This window comes from Scleropages formosus, chromosome 3 (genome assembly GCF_900964775.1).
Source record: "Scleropages formosus chromosome 3, fSclFor1.1, whole genome shotgun sequence".
Classification (NCBI taxonomy): domain Eukaryota; kingdom Metazoa; phylum Chordata; class Actinopteri; order Osteoglossiformes; family Osteoglossidae; genus Scleropages; species Scleropages formosus.
The window spans coordinates 8,707,110-8,727,765 of NC_041808.1; the positions used below are offsets into that span (position 1 = coordinate 8,707,110).

Consider the following 20,656-nt stretch of genomic DNA (forward strand, 5'->3'; position numbering starts at 1 on the left):
ATGTACACAATGCCTACAACTATGTTGGCGTTGCATTTCCTTCCGTCACTGACTACTCCCAACTCGAACCTATTCACTCTGCACTCCCTACTGCAATGAGTTATCTGCAACCCGCAGAGATCTGGCCTACAAACTGCCACCCTGCAGCACTTTACCTTCTTAATACCATATTAAAGCTGTTATTCTGGTCTTTTGTATAACTTCATGTGGGAGTAAGACGGTGTTTGGGTGCAGTAAGTACACATGTACATACTTCCCCAGAGGTACAGTATGTCTTTATCTTGAGTCAAACCCATATCTGGAGCTTCTGCTGCAAAGTGATTATTTGTGGATAGGAAAATTTTATTTTAAATATGTAGCTCAGTATTTGTGCGTTCAAAAATGTTTGCTCATACATCTGTATCCCAGCCCCACCCCCCATAAGTGCAGCGTCTCATTGGCTGACCCAGTAAGGTTGCCATGGAGACAGGATGAGTGAGACAGGCTGAGCCAGGGGGATAGATTCTGATCGGGGTGTTCTCCTGGTGAACGCGACATGCTGTGGGAATGGTAGTCACCTGTGAGCATTTACCGACAAAGTGAAAATGCAACGATACACATACACACATGGCACACAAAGGAGACACCTGCTAGCTGGTTTCTGCTGCTTTGCTCACATGTTGAGAGATGGCGAATGGGACGCCTTTCTGCAAATGGCCCCCCTCAGGCTGTGAAAGAGGGGGCCTGAAAGGCAGCAGCGCTGCGGCACGCTGATGGTGGGTTGTGTAACTGCGGTATCAGTGCGCGTGCGTGCATGAATGTGTGCATGTGTGTCTGAACATGTCTGCAGTACTCAGTGACAGCCCTTGCTCATTATGTCATCCTCAGATGACAAGAGGCATTTATGTGGAATCTCCAGTCTTTGTGCCTATCTTCACTGGCCCAGATACACTGAGCAGAGCATCATACTGTGTGTTTCATCCTGTGGAGCACAGATTACATCACTCTGAGGCTCACATTTGAGTCACGCACAGCCTCGATGCTTGCTGTTGACACGCCCACCGGCCATCTCATCCACGCACGATTCAGGCTTGGAGGGAGCAGAGGATGTTGGAGTGTGTACGGCACCATCAGTGTATTCCCAGACGGTTCACATCAGCAGTGCATTCTGCAACCACATGAGCAATATACTGTAGAATTAAACAAAATCATTTTCACAGCTGGCCATGTTCTATGTGCAAAGGCTTTTAAATGAATCAATATCAGTGTTTATTTTAGAAAGCCACTGTGAATTAGGTCTCTACCCAAGCAGTTTTATTTTCGATTACTTCAGATCTCAGCACCCCATTTCCAAATCTCACACTCATCTTGCTCCACACGACTCAACTAAGACATGCCTGTGCACTTTCCCCCTCTTCCTGCAACTCCATCTGGTCCTTTATGTGAGTGCTGTTCGTTTCTTCCCCCAACAAAATGGGGCATAGTTTTCAATGTTTGTGTTGGAAAGGACCGCGTAACCTAAACCCATCAGGTATTCCCAATTTACCCACATATAAATACCCAACTATTCATTTCAGTTACGCATCGATATCAAACCATTAATCTGTTTCCTCATCAATATGCAACCATTCATTAATCCCCTTATTTGCTTATCACCATCCAAGAATTCTCCTTATTTGTTTATTCATCAATATCTGAGAATTCATCTCTTCATTTACTCAGTAGTATCCAAACATTCAGTCTCCTTGATAACAGATCAGTACGCAATCATACTTCTCCTTGTTTACTTATCAATACCCATGCACAAATCTCTGTTCACCCATCTATTCACACCCATCCATCAATCTCTGTGTTTACCCATCTACCAGTAACCATCTATTAATCTGTTTACCCATTTCAATCTAGTTGTTCATCTTCCAGTTCTTCTTCATTAATCCGTTTACCCAGGTCTGTACTCATCCATTAATCTTTGTATTTATCCGCAATCAGTACCCATCCTTTAATCTCTCCGTTTAGCCATGTCTATATACGAATCCATTAATCTCCGTGTTTACCCTCCAATCAGTAAACATCTCTAAGTGCCAATTAAATATTTTCAATGTTTGCAGTTCTGGTTCTGTCGGTAGTGCTCCTTCAGTCACTGTATTTTCCCATCCATCATTCTACATGCATCCTTCTACTGTATGTGTGTAGCGCATGTCCTGATCATAACCCAGCAGGACCACTGGTCCCAAGTGAAGCCATTTAAAGCAAAGGCACTGCAGCACCCCTTTGGGCCGATGAGCAAAGCATGCTGCAGTTTGCTTTATTAAACCTAACCTGTCTGATCTCACTGGTTCCTCCACCTGCTGCTCAGTATCATTAACCTCAGTACATCTCCATTTCATCCAAAGAAACTTTCAGTTTACATCCAACTCGGCAACATGTTTTCAGCTGGTAGTAGAGTTGTTAGAACTGCTGTCTTTGGTCCCAAAAGGTTACAGGTTTGAATCTTACCTCCAGAGGTAGTACCCCTAAGAAAGATACTTATCCTAAATTGCTCCAGTGAAATTAACTTGGCTATATAGACAGACAAATAATTGTAGGTAGTTTAACAGTGCAAGTCGTTTGTTGAAAAGCATCAGACAAATGAAAAAATGTAAACACACACTCTCTCCTTAAAATAAAAACCAAGCAGCTTTTCATAAGTTTTTAACAAGAGAAGTGTTAAAATCAAGTGTCATCATTCATCTTCTGTCGGATGAATGCTTGGGTGATGCCCTTATGTATCCAAAGTGACAGAGCAGCAGTGTGTTTCCTCTACTCATCGCTTCAGCTCGTCTTATAACATCACACACAAACACACCAAAAAACTTAATGTCCAGCTCTTTAAAGGGTTGCTCCTACATATATAGTTGGTGACGGGAAAGACACATATGTACTCATGTACACTACGTAAACACACTCTCACACAGGGCCCCTCCCCATCAGGCTAGATTTGGAGTTACATTATGCTATGACATTAGTGACTGCTAGAGACATCTTTAGTGCACACACCATCCCCACTTCTTTACATCCCAAACGTGCATGCGCACATGCATACACATGCACACATTCTACAGCTGCACTGTCACACAATCATTTACACATAATGCATTGCATGAAAAAACATACATACATGAAATCATCAATAGCTCACTCACACGTGTACATGTATTGTCTCCAGACTGTTTTCATGTTGCTCCCACATATAATGGATATTTATAAAGCTTGTGTTCCATCAGCTACCATGAGACGCCTCAACTGAAAAGGGGTGACAGTGGGCAAGGGCAGCATGATGACTGGTGTCAGCTGTTTTTGTAAAGACCTGAAGCCTGTCTGTGTGTTGGGTACACCAGCATTTATTGATTAAATAGGAAATAAAACAACATTTACATTTACATTAACAAAAATAATCCTTATCCTGTTGACATATACAAAGTGACAAACTGACCTGTGCTGACCATCGTGATCCTGCAAAAACACTGAACCATCCTTTGAGGACCACGCATTTGTCTCAGCATGAATCAAGAGCTTCTCACCAAAAGTCACTGTTGGACTACGGGTGCAAACTGTCCCCCTGTGACTGTGATTCAACCTCGAGAGACCTTCCTTTGTCTTATGGTGGTAGCATGCTAACTGCTTCAAACTGAATGTGCTGTAAGTGTCCTGGTCCTGCAGTAAAGGTGGGGAAACGTACTGGGCAACTTGTGACACAGATCATGTTTCCAATTGGACAAGACAGGTACCAAAGACCACAGCAGGAAAAAATTCTACAAAAAGATATAAGAAAACATTAAAAAGATGTTTTTGACTCTTAGAAAAGCTGTGTTCACGTTGGGGGTGGAGTTGTTTTTGCACATTGTAAGAAAGAGTATTATTTCCTGATGAGTTTCCCAGTTTTGTGGTTATACTTCTATGTTGTAATCCCACACAGCCTTTTGGCCGCACCAGCACTGATATGGAGGACCATCTTTAGTCGGTACACCGGAGACTTATAGCTGTGGTGCTTCCATGGCTTTTGGATCATCCTGTGCAGTTTTGCTGTGCTTCATTGTTTACGTGGTTCTTGCTGTTTATTGCAGTGTTCAGCAGTCCATGGCGTTGAGCCCTGCTTCTGTACATCCTGGTGAAAGAGGGAGACCGTATTCCTGATAGAGAGGCAGTAGAACACCTATGGTACAGCACCTTGGTTCCAGTTCATCATACCTCAGATAAATAAAAATCATGAAAGTAAAACCAAGGAAAATAAAAAAAAAAATCCTCTCATCCACATGTAGGGAGTATGGAAGTTAAGGAAACTAAAGAATATCTGCTATACAGGGCCAGCAGGAGGGTTTGGACTAAGACTCGGCAGACTCATTTGCTGTGCTGGAGCCAAGTGGAAAAGTGGAGGCTCTATTTCCGGGGCAGGTCATGAGGGGACTGATGGGTGGTGGGGGGCTTGTTGCTGCCACGGCGGACAGGCACCTTGGACACTGGGATCTTGGTCCGAGGAGCCTCGGTCTTGGCTTGTGGTGGGTAGGGTTGTATGAGGGCGCCCTGACGAGTAGACTGTACAAGTTGTGTCTGTTTGACAGGGATTCTAGTGGTGCGGGCAGCCCCAGGAGCTCTGGTAGGGGGAGTGAGCTTGGAACTCAATTCCAGGACCTCTGCAGGATCCACATTTGGGTGGTGAACATCGCCTCTCGAGCTGTTCCACTGGGCAGTAAAGCCAGCACATTCATCCTCTGGGCCAGGTGTAACAGCAGGTGTAACAACAGGAGTGGCAGCCGGTGTGGAGGAAGGTGTAGCAATAGGAGTGCCCAGGTCCAAGTGACCTTTGTCAGGAGCAGCATCTCGCGGGGTCTTTCCCGGTCGACCACTTCCACTCACAGGTATCTTACTTACGGGGGGAAGCTTCTTCTCAGGACGAAGAGCAGATCCTGTCTCTGGGAGTGGGGACCGGGATAGGCTGGGGGAGTGAAAGTCCTTCTGGAGGTCCAGCTTGCAGGAACCAGCCTCCCCATCCTCACTGACCTCATCAGTGCTGGAATGAGCCTCTTCACCCAGGGCTGGAGCATCAGCAGGTCTCGTGACTGTTGTAGAGTCCGGAGCAAAGAAGGTTTTAGGAGCAGAAGCAGGAGACGTGGCAGATGTAGTGGCAGGGACAAGTGGAATGGTAGTGATAGGGCTAGTAGTGGGCACTGGGGTAGATGTGATGGCAAGGGAGGGAGCTGGTTTAGGGGTAGGTATGATGGAAGGAATGGGAGTAAGCATAGGGTCAGATGTGGTAACAGGGGTTGGGCTAACTGTATAGACAGAGGATGTGATGGATTTAGAAGCAGATGTGATGGTGGGAATGGGGGTCAGATCAGGGGTAGGGGGAGATGTGGTGGAAAGAGAAGGGCAAGGTTTTTGTACTGAGGTGGATGTAATGGTAGATGAAGTAGTAAGAACTGGAACAGTTCTAGAAACAGGGGCGCATGTAGTGGTAGAAGTAGGAGTTGAGGCTGGCGTACATGTGGTGACAGGGACAGGCTTCAGGACATGAAGAGATGTCATAGTGGGTGTGGATGTAGTAACAGTAGTAGATTTAGAAGTACAGCTAATTACAGTGGTAGGGGTCTGTAGTGCAGCGATAGTAGATACAGGATATGGAGCAGGTTTAATGACCGTGGGATGTGTGATGTTAGGGATAGGAGTTGGTGCAGGGGTGATAGAAATTGGGGTAATTTTAGGGGCTGATGTGATGGTCGGGGTAGGAACTGGGGTAGTTGCAGGGCGAGATGTGATGGTTGGGGTAGAGCCTGGGGTAGTTTTTGGGGCAGATGTAATGGTTGGGGTAGGAACTGGGGTAGTTTTAGGAATGGATGTGATGGTAGGGATAGGAATTGGGGTAGCTTTAATAGGTGCAGATTTGGAGGTAGGGGCAAAGGGGATGGTAGAGGCGGGAGTAGAGGAAGTTTTAAGAGAAAGAGAAGGTGCAGAAGCAGCTGTTGAGACAGAAGGAGTTGTTGCAGCAGCAGAAGTGCTGGCAGGTGTCTTTGGAGAGGTAGATGAAGAACCGGGTATCAGGATCAGCTGCGGGTCCGAGACCGGGACAGAGGTGGGTTTAAGGGTGGCTTTCTCCAGCAGTGCTGCCTCACCTTGCCCCCTGTCCTGTTCCGTTGAGGTGCCAGCTCTGAGTACTTGTGTTTTTGCATCCGAGGTGATGTCACCGCTGGCAGCTGGTGAGTCGAAGCTCCCAAGCGAGGAGATGTCTGCGAGGACGGAACTAAGGAGATCCATACAGGGTACTGCTGGAGGGCTCCCCGGGGAGGTGGCCATGGAAAGTGGTCGTGCTGACTGAAGACCGCTCCTTCGCTGTCCTTCGATGGGCATCCCAGAATCCATGGGGGTGGTGTCGAGGGTGCGTGGTGGTGGCCGGGGCGTGAGGGTCATGTGCTCCTTCACAATTTCCACGCTGTTCGAGCGAGAAGCCAGAAGAACGTCTGAAGGCGGGGGAGCCTCGTCTCTTCTGTCCTCAGGGCCCCGAGCCCTTCGGGGCCAGCGCACGTTCCCCAACAGTCCCCTGAGACCCCCTCTTCTGCTGACACTGCTTCCTCGCCGACTTCCTCCACGGAGTAGTGTTAGGAAGCCCAGTGACTTAACCGAGGCGACGGAAGAGATGGAGGGTCGCGATGGGGGTGGGGGTAGAGGTGCTGCTTCACATGGGGCTTCAGTAGGTTCCTCTGGTGCACCTTGTTCCCCATGCCCCCCCTCTGCTAGGCCGTCATGCGTCTTGCTCCGGACGAGTGGCGCCTTTGCAGCTGCCTTGCTGCCTTCCCCTTTGCCGCGCATGGAGAAAATGGCAGGCACGGCACTGCCAGGCTTGCGACGACCGAAGAGCTTGAACGCCGCTTTGTTGATTCTGCTGGGAGGTGGTGGCTCGCAGGCTGGTGGCTCGTTGCTCTCTGACTGCACGTCCATGGCTGTAGCTGCTCTCCCCGCGTCTCTCCGAACAGCTTGTCTCTCTACTGCTGGCGTCGTCTCTCGCTCTCTCGCCACTCCCCGTGTGTCTTCTTTCTCTGTCTCGCTCCGCTCCCTCACATTCTCGCTCTCTCTTGCTCGCTCACTTGCTCCCACCCTCTCCCTCTCTCCTCAGCTCGTCACCATGACAACGGAAGGGCTGAGGGAGCAGCGGTGGACGAGTGCCAGAGCCTTTCGCTCCCTCATCCCTGTTATCTGTTGTCATGGGGGCCATGTCCCCCCATCCTCCTCTGCTGTCTGTCCTCCTTTGTTTCAACTGCGAGAGAACAGCATCGCCAGTGCTGAGGTGCTGTGGACCAGCCACAAATGTATCTTAAAAACATGACGTGCAGGTGGATGTGAACAAACAACAAAGGAAAAAAATTAGTGTATCGGGGAATATTGGGGTTACAATGTTGTTACTCTGTTGGGTCCACGTGGGAGGCTGCTCGTGTTCGGAGAATTTACAAAGGACAGCATGATCATGCTGCACACCTGATGGATCCCCGGGGGTATCTTCACATCCACACTCAGTATGACATCTAATTGGCTCACTCACAGGCAAGAAATAAAACATTCACAATATTGAAGAAAATATTTAACTAGTATGGCTCCAATTCTAATATACAGAAAATGTAACAAAAAAATTAGGCAATATTTTTTGCCCACCCCTCCATTCCTGAATGAGAGACTTGTAGTGCAAAACAACACACACACACACATATATACATTTGTACCCACACAGATGCACACAGACACACAAGCGCATCCAGAGCCCGGCGCTCTCTGACTGGAAGCGCCCTGCTCCTCGGCAGCGCTCCAGGTCGCAGGCCGGGGCTCTGTCCCGCCACGTCTTCTGGCTGACTGACACCAAACAAAGAGCACATTCTCACCCTCGAGCGCCTTACTAGAGCACGCTGAACCAGAGAGGGAGCCCCTAACAGCTACGCGGAGGAACGCAGCCAGAGGAACATGGCTGTGGATGCAAAGTGAGGGCTGCTGTCAAGTGTGTATTTCTGCGACCGACAGAGGACATAAACTTACGCATTAAATCCGTGGAAATCACTTCTTACAGAGCAGATACCGAGCCATGCTCTTTATATGCTTTAACCGTCCTTCATACCCCTGCCTCAGTACCAGGAAGTCTTCTCTCAAGAGTGATCTCAGAACAAGACCCAGTTACACTGTAAATTACATAACTGAATAAAGCTCAGCTATGAAATTGAATTACATCCTCTCTATCTCTGGGTTTTTCCCAGATGGCCTTCCAGTCAGGAGCACGAGCAACTTCCTGTGTCACCCTGAACCGCATTTCAGTCTCTGGGGATGTGGCTCAGACTATTTAGAGGGATACACCGATGACCAGACTGGAGCCACGGAGATCCGCTTGTAATCACCATCTATTGCCTCTGCTGGAGAACGACAGACGGTGCGCTAAAGTTTTTGAAGGAGGAGGCTATAGAAAAATCAAGATGAGTGTTCGGGACATACAGGCAACAGGTGCGAGCCACGGCAGGTACAGGCAAATTAGGGTTAGGGATGGGGCGGAAGATGTTTCAGCCCTATATGTTGTCATATCTGACATTGTCTTCAGCATGTCACCTTCACATTCAACTATATTTTGTAGAGGTCCACGTAGCCTTAAGCAAGCTGGGCAGCGGTCCTCTCACACCTGGGGCAATGCAGTGTTTTGTGGTTTTGGAATGCTGTGAGACTGTTGAGTGAGTCATAGCAACAGGCCGGAAGAATGTTTCAACGACCACCGGGTCCTACGGTGTCACTTCTCTGAAGATGTTGCATAACGCACCTCAGTGACAGTCACACAGCGATCAGATGATGCTGGTGCGATGAACAGGCCTCTGTGAGGCCTTTGTACGCTTCAAGCCCGAGGTGAACGATTCTAATTTAGGAGCAGCACAAGGTTTCTTGCGCTCCCTCACAAACACATATTTAGCCATACAGCAAAAGCAGGGAAAAAAAAACAAAACATTTTGAGGGAAGACTACGAGAATGTTATTGTTACATAAGATGTAGAGGAAAACACGTACGCTTGTAACCAAACGCGTATATACTATCACATATCCTATCCGTGCCATTGCTCCCCCACCTGTTCACATGTTTCCACTCCATGTCTCACTCCATCTTCTCCAATCTCTCATATATATGCCAGGTACAACTTCAAGCTTCATTTACAATTCACAGGAACAGCAAGAATGCTCACATTGTACTCTGGACTTTGACTGAGGCAAATATTTTAATCTGCATAGCAACCTGCATCATAATTATATTTTTATGTTAATATTACACAAATTTAGTCTATATAAAGATGTTTTACAGTTTCTTTTTTATAAATAATTGCAATAATTTTTTAGAAATATTCAGTATTAAGCTGGTACTGTAGTGCTTAGAACTGCTGCCTTTGGACCCAAATGTGCAAGTTCAAATCCAGTTGTAGTACCCTTGAGCAAGGTACATACCCTAAATTGCTCCTGTAAAATTACCCTGCTCTGTAAATGGGTAAATAATTGTAAGTCACTTTGGAGAAAAATGTATATGCTTTCTTAATTTTTGAGTAAGGGCAAATTTACTGCAGCATATCCTTCAGGTTAATATGGTGACAGGGTTAGACACGGTTTACAACACACACACACACTCACTCACTCCCAGCAATTTAAAGCTATGAAAGAGCTGAAGGAACCCAGACAGACAGTCATACAGTGGGATACAGTAATTAATGAAGGGAAACTATCTCGTGTTATGATAAGTAATAACTATTGCAGTAATCGTGTCAATTTTCATGGGACTTGGTGATACTTTAGCATAGAGGGGTTTTTAGCATTTTGGGGCTCAGGAACACACAGGCCTGTTACTTTTTAACCACTGAAATTAATAACATCTTCAGATTGTGAGAATTCACCTTCCAAAGGGTCTTTCAGGATTTTCATAAGGTGGGGAAGATTGCCCTGTATGTACATGAGTTTGCTTCTTATGCAGCTTCCATGGTAGCTAGAGGATTATTTGCATTCCTTAATAGGAGTTAAGATTAAGATTTACGGGGAGAGTTTATTTTTTTTTTGTTTTGGCATTTGTTGATCGAAAAATTTGATTAGCGAACGGACTGTTGCACATGTATTTCTACAAATTGTGACTGTACACAACTTTTGTGACTGCTGAAAAGGTGTAAACATTAGAAACATTTTTATGAACATGATATGGTTTTATATTTGGGATTTGTAATGATATGAAATGACTTGAATGTGTTTTCATGTTTTTATATTTAAATATTGTTATGTACTGAGGGGAATAAAATTGGTTCTTCGTAAAATTCCTTTTGGCGATTTCATTTTTTTCCCAGTCCACTTCTTAGCTCACTCCGCGCGCTGGTGAAGCCGAGTGAGAGGACTACTAGCGCTAATAGGTCCGAAAACTCTTCTGCATTAAGACCTACTCATGTTCTCCTGACGTTCGATAACATCATGCATTGGGGGATTGGGATGGGAGGGAGATGGACGGTTTTACTCTAAAATAGCGCTGTTGTTCACAGCCGGTATTGAAAACGCCCTTTTCCACTAAGACTCAGGATCGATTACAGCGCTCAATATTATAACTAATACACACACACACTTTCTGAACCGCTTGTCCCATACGGGGTCGTGGGGTGCCAGGGCCCAACCCGGCAACACAGGGCGTAAGGGGACACACCCAGGACGGGACGCCAGTCGTCGCAAGGCACCCCAAGCGGGATTCGAACCCCAGACCCACCAGAGAGCAGGACCCGGTCCAACCCACTGCGCCACCGCGCCCCCCACATATATAACCTAGAATTAAAAACAAAAGATATCCGTATTTCAGGAGACTTTGTGCTATCTCACAGACAGCACTACCACACTCCTCCTTGTCAGACAACGAAAAGCAGGGAAAAGCGAAAGACGAGTACGTGCGTGACTACGTCATATCGCCGCGCGTCGCTCTCCCACATCCGTCACAGGGGAGGAGAAGTGTTTTTCAATTCAAAATGCTGTATTTCCTTTATACGTTCTATGAGATACACTGTTATTATGATTCTATAACAATTTTAGTCCAATGAAGAAGAATTTAGACTGTGTTAGTGAGAACTTACGTGTTTTAGGTGCGCGTTGCCGAAGGCCACTCCCCTGTGCGCTGCAGTGGACCCGTCCGTACTTTCGAAGTTCTGAGCGCGAGGGAAACGGTTTAAACCTCTAAGCCTTAGGTGGGCGCGTTCATCGCGAAAATACATGAATTCGGTCGATTGTTGAGTCGTATTCATAAGAGTGTGAAGCGAATAGTGTTCTTCGTGTTCATTCGCAGAGTAAGTTAAAAGGTAAAAACTGCCTTGACAGCTCTGTGCTGATTGGGTTTCGGTACAAATTGCCAAATACTGATCGACCATACAGGGAGGAGTGAGTGATACAGACTGATGGATACAAATGTCACGGGCACAGCGATTGATGAGTGACTGATACAGGTTGATACTGATCAAATATTATAGGCGGTCTGATACAGACAATCATAGTAACACAGAATCATGTCCTATTCAGCTGATGTCCGTGCACTTCCTGTTGTTTACAGGATGGACGGCACCACCTGCCTCAAGTCCCTGCTGCTGTCTATCAACCAGTACAAGAGCAGCAGATCGGCAGCCAATGCGGCGCAGCTGCAGAAGCTCATCCATGTGAGTGGGACTGACTGCTCTCTTCTGTTCTGGGCCCTTTGGGTCGCTCTGATTTGTGGTGCTGCTGCTGGTTGACTAGTTAATCACACCCATGTAACTTCACCTTTGAGCTCTGTGTGAGGATCGGAGGCGGTGTGCTGATGTACGTGCTCTCATTACAGGCGGGTCTTCGTCCGCGATCTGTCGGTTCCGTGACTCGGAAGGAGTTGGGGTCCATCAGTTGGACTCTGCTTATCCTCGACCCGGAACGTTATTGGTGATGATCGCTCACTTGTGTGTGTTTTCTCCTCCAGGATCTTTGTGGGATGAAAGGCCCCAGGCTGCTGTCCCCTCAGCAGGTGCTGCCCAGCGAGTGCCTGAGTGGCCTGGTGGAGCTGGCTGGAGACCCCAACATCGACCCTTGCCTCAGCAGCATCATCATCTCCCTGCTGGCCCAGCTTGGTAACCCCTGCCGTGTGTGTGTACATTTACATTTATTCACTTAGCAGATGCTTTTCTCCAAAGCGACTTACAATCACGGATACTATGTAGTGTTACTAGCCCACGCACCTTATTCACCAAGGTGACTTACACTGCTAGATACACTACTTACAAGAGGTTACTCATCCATGCATCAGTGAAACACACTCTGTGACACACACTATGGGGGAACCTGAACAGCATGTCTTTGGACTGTGGGAGGAAACCAGAGCACCCGGAGGAAACCCACGCAGACACGGACAGAACGTGCAAACTCCACACAGACTGAGCGGGGATCGAACCCACGTTCTCTCACACCACCCGGGCGCTGTGAGGCAGCAGCACTACTCGCTGTGTGTGTGTCTTTGTCTTTTCACCCTACTGACCTCTGTCCGTCTGACCACCATTCTGTATCGACAGTAGTCTTGCTGTTCACGATTCCTCACTTACGTTGGTTTGTTTGTTTGTATCAATACCAGCTTCTGATGAGGAGATCAAAGTTGCTCTGAACAGCACCTACAATCTCACAGGCACACTGGCGTCTGTCATCCACAGCAATAGTGCCACCCCAAGGGAAGGGGTGGTATTGCAGGTACTTGAATTGTTTAAGCAGGTCTTTATTTTTATCGCAGCTGTTTTATTATATTTAGCATATGATTTTCTTTCTTAAATTTTTTTTTACTCCAAGCTGATTCCTGATGATTAAATAATATCATTCATTGTACATATACATTTAGATGTGTTGGTTTTTTGAAGTTAAGTTTTTACATAAGTTAGTGCTCTGCTGTATTCCCATTCCATGCAACCCACTGCTGCTGTGTCTCTCCCCTGGTGCAGTGCCTGCAGGTTCTGCAGAGCCTGACCTACAGCGCACGTGTCTCCCACTGCTTCACCCACATGGATGAGCTGCTTGCCTTCTTAGTGCAACACATGTAAGTGCAGCCGTACAGTCCCTGCTTCTTGAAGCAACTGCATGGACCCCTCCATTTGTGTGCCTTTAAATTTTTACTTTTTTGCATTTTATGAGAGCTAGGAGTTTCAATTTAATCTGTTTGGTCCATCAGCCAGGCCCCTAATGATGACCTCACTGTTCCGTGCTTGGGCCTCATGGCTAATCTGTGTCGGTACAACGTGTCTGTCCAGACCCACATCAAGTCTTTGGTGAGAGAGAAGCTGCTCTCTGGAGTTCTCTTTGTTAATCTGTTTTAATCATATTTTTGTGGGACATTAGCAGTAATGGATGACTTCCTCTCCTCTCCCCAGAGTCACGTGAAGGTATTCTACCGCACACTCATCAACTTCCTGGCCCACAGCAGCCTTACGGTGGTGGTGTTTGCGCTGTCCGTACTGACCAGCCTGACGCTCAATGAGGAGGTGGGCGAGAAGGTAGGGAGAGGGCCCTTATTGCAACGGACTTCATCTGCAGCACCCTGAGTCTCTCCAGTGGTTTTCTGGGGTTCCTGAAAAGATTCAGCTATTAGCAGGTCAAATTAGGAGATGAAGAATGGGTGCACTTTTCAGAAAGCCTGCCTCATGACAAGCCCCTGCAGTATTTTTAATGTCATGTGTTTTTCACTCATGTTATCGAACTTGTGTCAGATTTTCGTTTCTCTGACCGATTATAGGAACAAGTTACAGTCACTTTGTAGTTTTCCCAGCACTGGTGGCAGGACCAAGTCCAAGACTGGATTGGTACTTTATTAATTCCTGCCAGGCCTCACTTTTGACCTGGTTGTACCCTGAAGAAGTAATGGTAAGGGTTTCTGTTTTGTCTCCATCGTGCAGTTATTCCATGCCAGAAATATCCACCAGACCTTCCAGCTGATCTTCAACATCATTGTGAACGGGGATGGCACGCTGACAAGGAAGTATGCAGTGGACCTCCTGGTGGACCTTGTGAAGAATCCTAAAATTGCAAATTACCTCACTAGGTGAGAACACTAACCACATAGATGGTACGGCAAGCAGTGGCTCCAGATGAATCCCCCTAACTGACGGCTTGTTGCTCTTCCTGCAGGTATGAGCATTTCTCACCCTGCCTGTCCCAGGTGCTTGGCCTTCTTCACAATAAGGACCCCGACTCTGCGGCCAAGGTGAGTGTAGCAGTGCAACCTGGGAGTCTGGCCAGTGGTAATGTGGGGACTTCATGTGATGTGATGTGATGTGATGATGGGTTCCCATCTTGCTATCTTTAACAAAGTCATACACAAGTCATTTTGACTGGATTATAAACATAATCTGCAACAGTTTTTTGATTGTTCCACCTCTGCCTGAGACCTCTATGTCTGCCTGTACCTGAGCCCTGAGCCATCCCTGTGCAGGTGCTGGAGCTGCTGTTGTCCCTGTGCTCAGTCCCAGGCCTGCGCACACTGCTCTGTCAGGCTGTTTTTCGGCCTGCAGGGGCTCGCCTGCGCCTTGGGTCTAAGAAGGAACCACAGGGCTGTGGGGGGGAGCCGGGAGTGGCACTGGTCCACTGGGTTAGTATGCCACTAGATGGGCCTGACAAATGCTACCTGCAAGCTCTGCTTCTCCTGGAAGAACTCTTTGAGGTGTGTGGTTGTTGTTGTTGTTGTTGTTGTTGTTAATCTTTTTTTAGTAGTAGTAGCTCAGCTATTGTCTGACCCCATCAGCTGGCACATGTGGTAAACTCTCTGCTGCCCCATCTGTCTGTCCCTCTCTATAAATAGGAAACGATAGACTCTGCCCTGTATAGTTCAGCGCAGCCCTTCCTGGATCTCCTACTCCCTGTGCTCCTGACTATGCTGGAGGCTCCCGACTCGACATGCAGTGAACGACTGCTGAAGAAGCACTGCTCACGTGTGGCTAGGGCTTTGGACCTGCTGCTCGATATCCTGCAGTGGCCTCTGTGGCTCCTTATGGCTCTATTTGTGTTTCTGTGTGTGTGTGTCATAAAGCATATATGGTCCTTGACTGAAACACTGCTGTGTACTGAAGATTCCATGCGGATGCTGGTGGCTCAGGGACTGAGCGCTGCAGTGTGCCTGGCCCAGATGGAGGCGCTGTTTTCTAGCGGACAAATGGACGTGAGCTTCGGCTGTACTGTTGCTGACTCTGAACTGAGGTAGGACTGGAAAAGGTGGCGCTAGCTTCAGTCGTTGAACTTGAAATGGTGCTGATGAAGTCTCCTGTGTTTTTCTTGTCCAGCCAGGTGGCTTCGGAAGTGATTTTGAAGATGCTGGACCTGATGAGGCATCTAAAGCAGCTGGTGTTGGACATGGAAACAAGCTTCTACCGCATCTTGCAGGTACCCAGAGTTTCTCACTGGCTTGCTTAGGTGAAGCTGCTTTAATGTGAGTCTTGTGGAAGGAGCTTTGTGAGAGGATTGTGATTATGTAGCAAGTGAGTGGTAACAGTGGTTTGGAACTGCAGGTTAGGGCAGTGACCAGGCAATGTCATTGATGTTGTGATGAAGAACTCTACATATCTCTGTGCTGTGTGCAGGACCAACGTGTGGTGGCCCCACTCTCACAGTCTCTGACATCAGACCACAGAGAGCATGTGCAAACTGCTCTCCGCATCTTGTTTGAAGCTGCACCTCTCCCAGACTTTCCAGTGGTCCTGTAAGCAGTGGGCTTCAGGTTTGGGGCGGGTTGGTCTTTCTTGCTGTTGCTCCCTTACTGCATCTGTTCGTCTGCCTGTAATTTACTCTGAGTCCACTGATTGGCTGTTTCCCCCTTGGCTCCACTCCTGCAGCCTGGGCGAGAGCATCACGGCCAACAATGCCTACCGGCAGCGGGAGGCAGAGCTGTCTGCCAGCAGGCTCTCAGGGTTGGAGCCCCTCCCAGCCCCCATGTTGAGCAGGAGCTGCCCCCCGCCAGCCCCATCATGTCAGTCTTCAGGTCCCTCGCAGGATGCTATCCACAGCCTTATTGAGAAACTACAGAGCAGCATGGAGGTAGACTGGCATCTCTTCCCCTGCTGGGGTTTGTCCTTTTGGTGGGATGTGGGGTTCTGACTGGTTTTTGCTGTTTGACTAATGAATGTGTGTTGCAGTTGCAGGACCATGTCAAGGATTTGCGTGTGTCTGAAATCATGGATGTCTACGAGCAGAAGATCTCTGCGTTGGCGGTTGGTGCTAGCCTTTTGCTGTTGATGTGCTTTTATCGCCTCTATTGATGTTGATATTGATGATGGTGATGATCCTTCCGTAGTCCAAGGAGGGCCGTTTGCAGGATTTGCTGGAGGCTAAGGCCATGGCGCTGTCACAAGCTGACCGGCTCATTGCCCAGTACCGCTGCCAGCGTGCCCAGGCTGAGGCTGAGGTGAGGACAGCTTGGAGCCCACCCCACTCTTTCCCCATCACTCTGTTTGCCACTTACTCGGGTGGTCTGACCCCGCCCCCCTCAGGCACGAAAACTGGCATCATTACTGAAGGAGGCGGAGCACAGGAAGGAAGAGCTACAGGTGGAGCTTAGCGGACAGGTACTAGAGGCAGAGCGGGCGCAGGCGGATATCCAGCAGCTGCTACAGCACAATGCCCGGCTGCAGGCTGACTCACAGGACCACCAGGCCCTGAAGGCCTCCTACAATGAGCTACTCAACAGGTGAGCCTGAGAATGGCATCTTGGTGGGCACGGTCCTGCACAGGTGTGATCACTGAAGGTGTGACCTCTCAGCATCTGTACAGGTTTAACGACAGTGAGCGGATGTTGAAAGAGCTGCAGTCAGCCCACATCATCCTGACCAAGCAAGCAGAGGTCCTCAGAAAGCAGAATGAAGGGCTAAAAGTGCAGCAGGACAGGTAGGGCAGGGGGAGGGGCTGCCCATGGAGAACCGGTGTGTGTGGCCAGACGAATTTACACACAATTCAGTCAACTTGATTTTAAATCATCATTCTGTGTGATTCAGAGTTCTCTCTCAGCTGGCTGAGAAGGAGGAGCAGATCAAACACCTGAACAGGAACATTGAAGAAAAGGTTCAGGAGATTTCAGGTGAGGTGGGCTCTTGGTTAAGTATTGGATCCTAGTGTGGATGGACTCTGGGTTTGACTTGCTCTCCTTGACTCGTTGCATCAGGTCTGCAGGAAGAGGTCAGGAGCCAAGAAGAACGAGTCCGGCAGATGGACAAGGAGAAAGAGGACATGGAAGAGACCATCGATGTTCTGAGGAAAGAGTTGAACAAGACAGAACAGGCCAGGAAGGAAGCAAGCATCCGGGTACGAGTGTGAGGAAGCTTGAGCAACCTTTGGGTCGGTAGGTCTGTGTATGTGCAACTGTGAAAAACTCATTGTAGTGTGCCCTTTGCAGGCATCTTCCCTGGAGCTGCAGAAATCCCAGTTGGAGGCCAAGCTGCAGAAAAAGGAGGAGGAACTGAGCAAACACTCGCAGATGATCGCTATGATCCACAGCTTGAGCAGTGGCAAGCTGAAGAGCGACAGCCTCTCCCTGTGAGCCCAATATACTCGAGCCATGTGAACGTGGTGTTTTTCTTTTTTGAGTGAACCCCCAAGATTTTTAAAAATGGGTTTGTGTTATTCCTCATGAGTCAAACAGGTGCCATGCGGTCATTAATATGATATTTATGATATTTATGTTCTTTCAAACTGATTTTAAAAAGAACCTGTTGCTGAAACTATCGACCTCCATCTTTCACTCCTGTCTCTTTGTGTCTTTGATTTGTTATTTAATAAAAAAGTCTGGGCTGTCCATATGTTTTTTCATGAACTAATTCCCACAACTTCCTACATCTTATGGTAATCTAGGGTATTGAAGTGAGTGTGACACCTGGAGGAGTGTAGTAGACGGCAGTGTTTCCACACTCCCCCATAGACATGGTCTCATTCCCAGTGTGAGGTTTACTGTAGACTGGTATTTCCGTTTTGATTTTCCTGATACAGACTTTATGAACTTTACATTTCTGAAGTGTAAACACAGATGGACTCCCATGCATCAGTGTCCAAGTGGAGAGTTTCAGGTACCAAGATGGAAGTCTGCAGACTGGAACCTCATGATGCTGAGGCCCGGTGTCCTGTCAGTCTTGCTTGAGCTGAGTTATGTGGTTGTATCCATCCAGTCACATACAGTATGATGTGGACACTCAAGTTTTGGACTTGGAAACCAAAGACACCGGCATCACCCAGCTGATGGTCCCAAGGCAAGTCTTTGCAAGCCATATTTATGCGTTAGTGTTTTTCCATGTAGGGGGGAGCGGTAGCGCTGTGGGTTGGACCAGGTCCTGCTCTCTGGTGGGTCTGGGGTTCGAGTCCTGCTTGGGGTGCCTTGTGACAGACTGGTGTCCTGTCCTGGGTGTGTCCCCTCCCTCTCCAGCCTTACACCCTGTGTTGCCAGGTTAGGCTCTGGCTCCCTGTGACCCCATATGGGGCAAGCAGTTCAGAAAGTGTGTGTGTGTGTGTGTGTGTGTGTGTGTGTGTGTGTGTTTTTTTCCATGTCTCCCGTCATGTTCTCACCTTTTTATCTCCACTCCCTGGAGACTTGAAGTGATAAGCAGCCTGGTTATACACTGCCACACAGTCTGGCTGAAATCCCAGTGTGGAGTAAACCAGTGGAGATCTTCCTGCAGTGCTGGCTGTGTCTTGATGAGTGAGTGAGAAGTGCTACCAGGTCTTGGATGATGCAGTAAAGTAACAGACTTAAGTAGGTGATCCACTGAACACTACAGCATACCACCATCAAAAACTCAAAAAACATCCTTTATAAAAATATAAATTTATCATATTTACAAACATTTGAATAACTGATAACTAACGTTCAGTGTGGAGGTGTGGTGGCGCGACGGGTTTTGCCGGTGCCTGCTGTGTGGTGGGTCTGGGGTTTGAGCCCTGCTTGGGGTGCCTTGCGACAGATTGGCATCCTGCCTAGGGTGTCTCCCGTCGGTCTTGCGCTCACCGGGACTCTGTTCGGGACAAGTGGTTGTAGGCATTGGCTGTTTAATGTTAAGCACCATTTTGTTCATCAGTTTGTTCAAGGTCTGGTTTGTTTGCAATTATTTAATTCTGGTTGTGGTTCATAGGTTCCATCTCTTTATTTTGAGGTGATTGTTGATTGTTCTTCTTTGAACATCCTGGAGACAGAACCAAAGAGTCATGGTCACAGAGTTTTCATTGAAACCCCCCCCACACGTGTGTATACACACACACACACACACACACACAGAGCTTTGACTATGAAGAAGTTATCACTCAAATCACACACATGAGCTCACAGCCATGAGTGTGTAGTGAATAAACAACATGACACAGAGGTTAGTAAAAGGGAGTGTTCAGTTATCTGCTGTGCATCGTCCATGTCCAATTCAGAAAATGACACATTGAAATTAACATAATTGGTTAGAAAGTGAACAGAAGATGAAATTCTGTGTTTCTGTGTGAGGAGTCAGTCATAGTGGAGAGAAGGAGACAATTGTGTGGCGATATTTGTGTATGTTTGGTTTAATCTCACCTTTTTTTTTAACATAGATGCAATAGCCACCAACTCCCAGTAGGAACAAGATGAGAACTACACTGATCACACCCACAATGATCTTCACGTTGCTGAAGCTTCCATCTGTGCAGGGTGACAGACAGGTGTTGCAGAAGAGGGACAGTAGGAGTGTCCTTCTCACATCCAGGCTGTATTGATTTATTCTGACCAGGTGAAAGGTGATTATGGCACACTCTCTACTTTTAGGCAATGAAAGGAGACACTTCATCCATACCTGTTGCTGCACCTGTAATGTTGATGTGTGTGAGGACAGTGTGTGTGCTCTGGAAGCCTGAGAAGGTACAGTTGTATGTCCCTGCATTCTCCTGGCTGTTCAGGTTCTGGAGCTGGAGGGATCCATTCCCTGATTGTGCCTGGGTTTCATCCAGCTTGGCCTGGTGAGACCAATTTGTGGTCCTCTCTCCGGTGCGGCTGTTGAAGGTGAGGATGTTGGAAAACTGTTCTTGTCTCATGAAGCTCCAGACGAGTGTGAAGTCGGTCAGTTCCCGTTGAGCAAGGCAGGGGATGGTGAGAGCCTGGCCCACTGTCCCTGTCATATCTTCCAATAAACAGTGCAAGAACATGCAGAGAGTGAGGGTAACTGTGGTATTGTGGTGAACACAAACCTCTCTCACTGTAGGCATAAAGATGGCCTGCACTTGCCCTTCACATCGTTCATTGTTACCGTATTTCACCTGACACATCAGCCATAGTGAGCATTTTTTATAAGGTAAAATTTGATGTATCTACAGCAAAATCAGCTGGTTTTACTAAAACAAATGAAGTGACAACCCAACTCCAGCACAAAACAACGCATGCCGGGGGCTGATTTGAGGACCATATGAATTAAAGAGCTGGTACCTTGGGACTTCAGCGAAATTCTCCATGTTTGTGTTTTGTCTGCAGAAGTGATGGAGCAGATGTAGGTGAGATCTGAGCGAGTTCCTAGAATTCTTATTTCACCCTCTACTGAAAAGAGACCATCTGCCTGCTTAGTGCAATTAGTGGATGCTTGCAGGACATCAGATAGTTCACTAGGGCTGGTGGACCACGAGACATTGGGGGCAGGGTAGATATT

The 20,656-nt window shown here is 47.7% G+C and overlaps 2 protein-coding genes across 2 annotated transcripts; one reads left to right on the forward strand and one right to left on the reverse strand.

The window, feature by feature from the left end:
* Nucleotides 1–2,887: 2,887 nt before the first annotated feature.
* LOC108923712 (APC membrane recruitment protein 2-like) lies at nucleotides 2,888–7,018 on the reverse strand. The gene is made up of 2 exons (XM_018734658.1): nucleotides 6,126–7,018; nucleotides 2,888–5,075 (listed from the first exon to the last, which is right to left on the reverse strand). Exons 1-2 carry the CDS (start codon nucleotides 6,946–6,948, stop codon nucleotides 4,396–4,398), a joined length of 1,503 nt encoding a protein of 500 aa, XP_018590174.1. The 5' UTR covers nucleotides 6,949–7,018; the 3' UTR covers nucleotides 2,888–4,395.
* A 4,146-nt stretch (nucleotides 7,019–11,164) lies between these two features.
* On the forward strand, nucleotides 11,165–17,794 carry cip2a (cellular inhibitor of PP2A). The gene is made up of 22 exons (XM_018734659.2): nucleotides 11,165–11,329; nucleotides 11,578–11,680; nucleotides 11,974–12,121; nucleotides 12,619–12,731; nucleotides 12,977–13,071; nucleotides 13,204–13,300; nucleotides 13,403–13,525; nucleotides 13,925–14,070; nucleotides 14,157–14,232; nucleotides 14,461–14,688; nucleotides 14,827–14,986; nucleotides 15,080–15,221; nucleotides 15,305–15,404; nucleotides 15,602–15,720; nucleotides 15,854–16,055; nucleotides 16,154–16,228; nucleotides 16,312–16,422; nucleotides 16,508–16,704; nucleotides 16,788–16,901; nucleotides 17,009–17,091; nucleotides 17,176–17,315; nucleotides 17,407–17,794. Exons 2-22 carry the CDS (start codon nucleotides 11,579–11,581, stop codon nucleotides 17,548–17,550), a joined length of 2,715 nt encoding a protein of 904 aa, XP_018590175.2. The 5' UTR covers nucleotides 11,165–11,329; nucleotide 11,578; the 3' UTR covers nucleotides 17,551–17,794.
* Nucleotides 17,795–20,656: the final 2,862 nt, after the last annotated feature.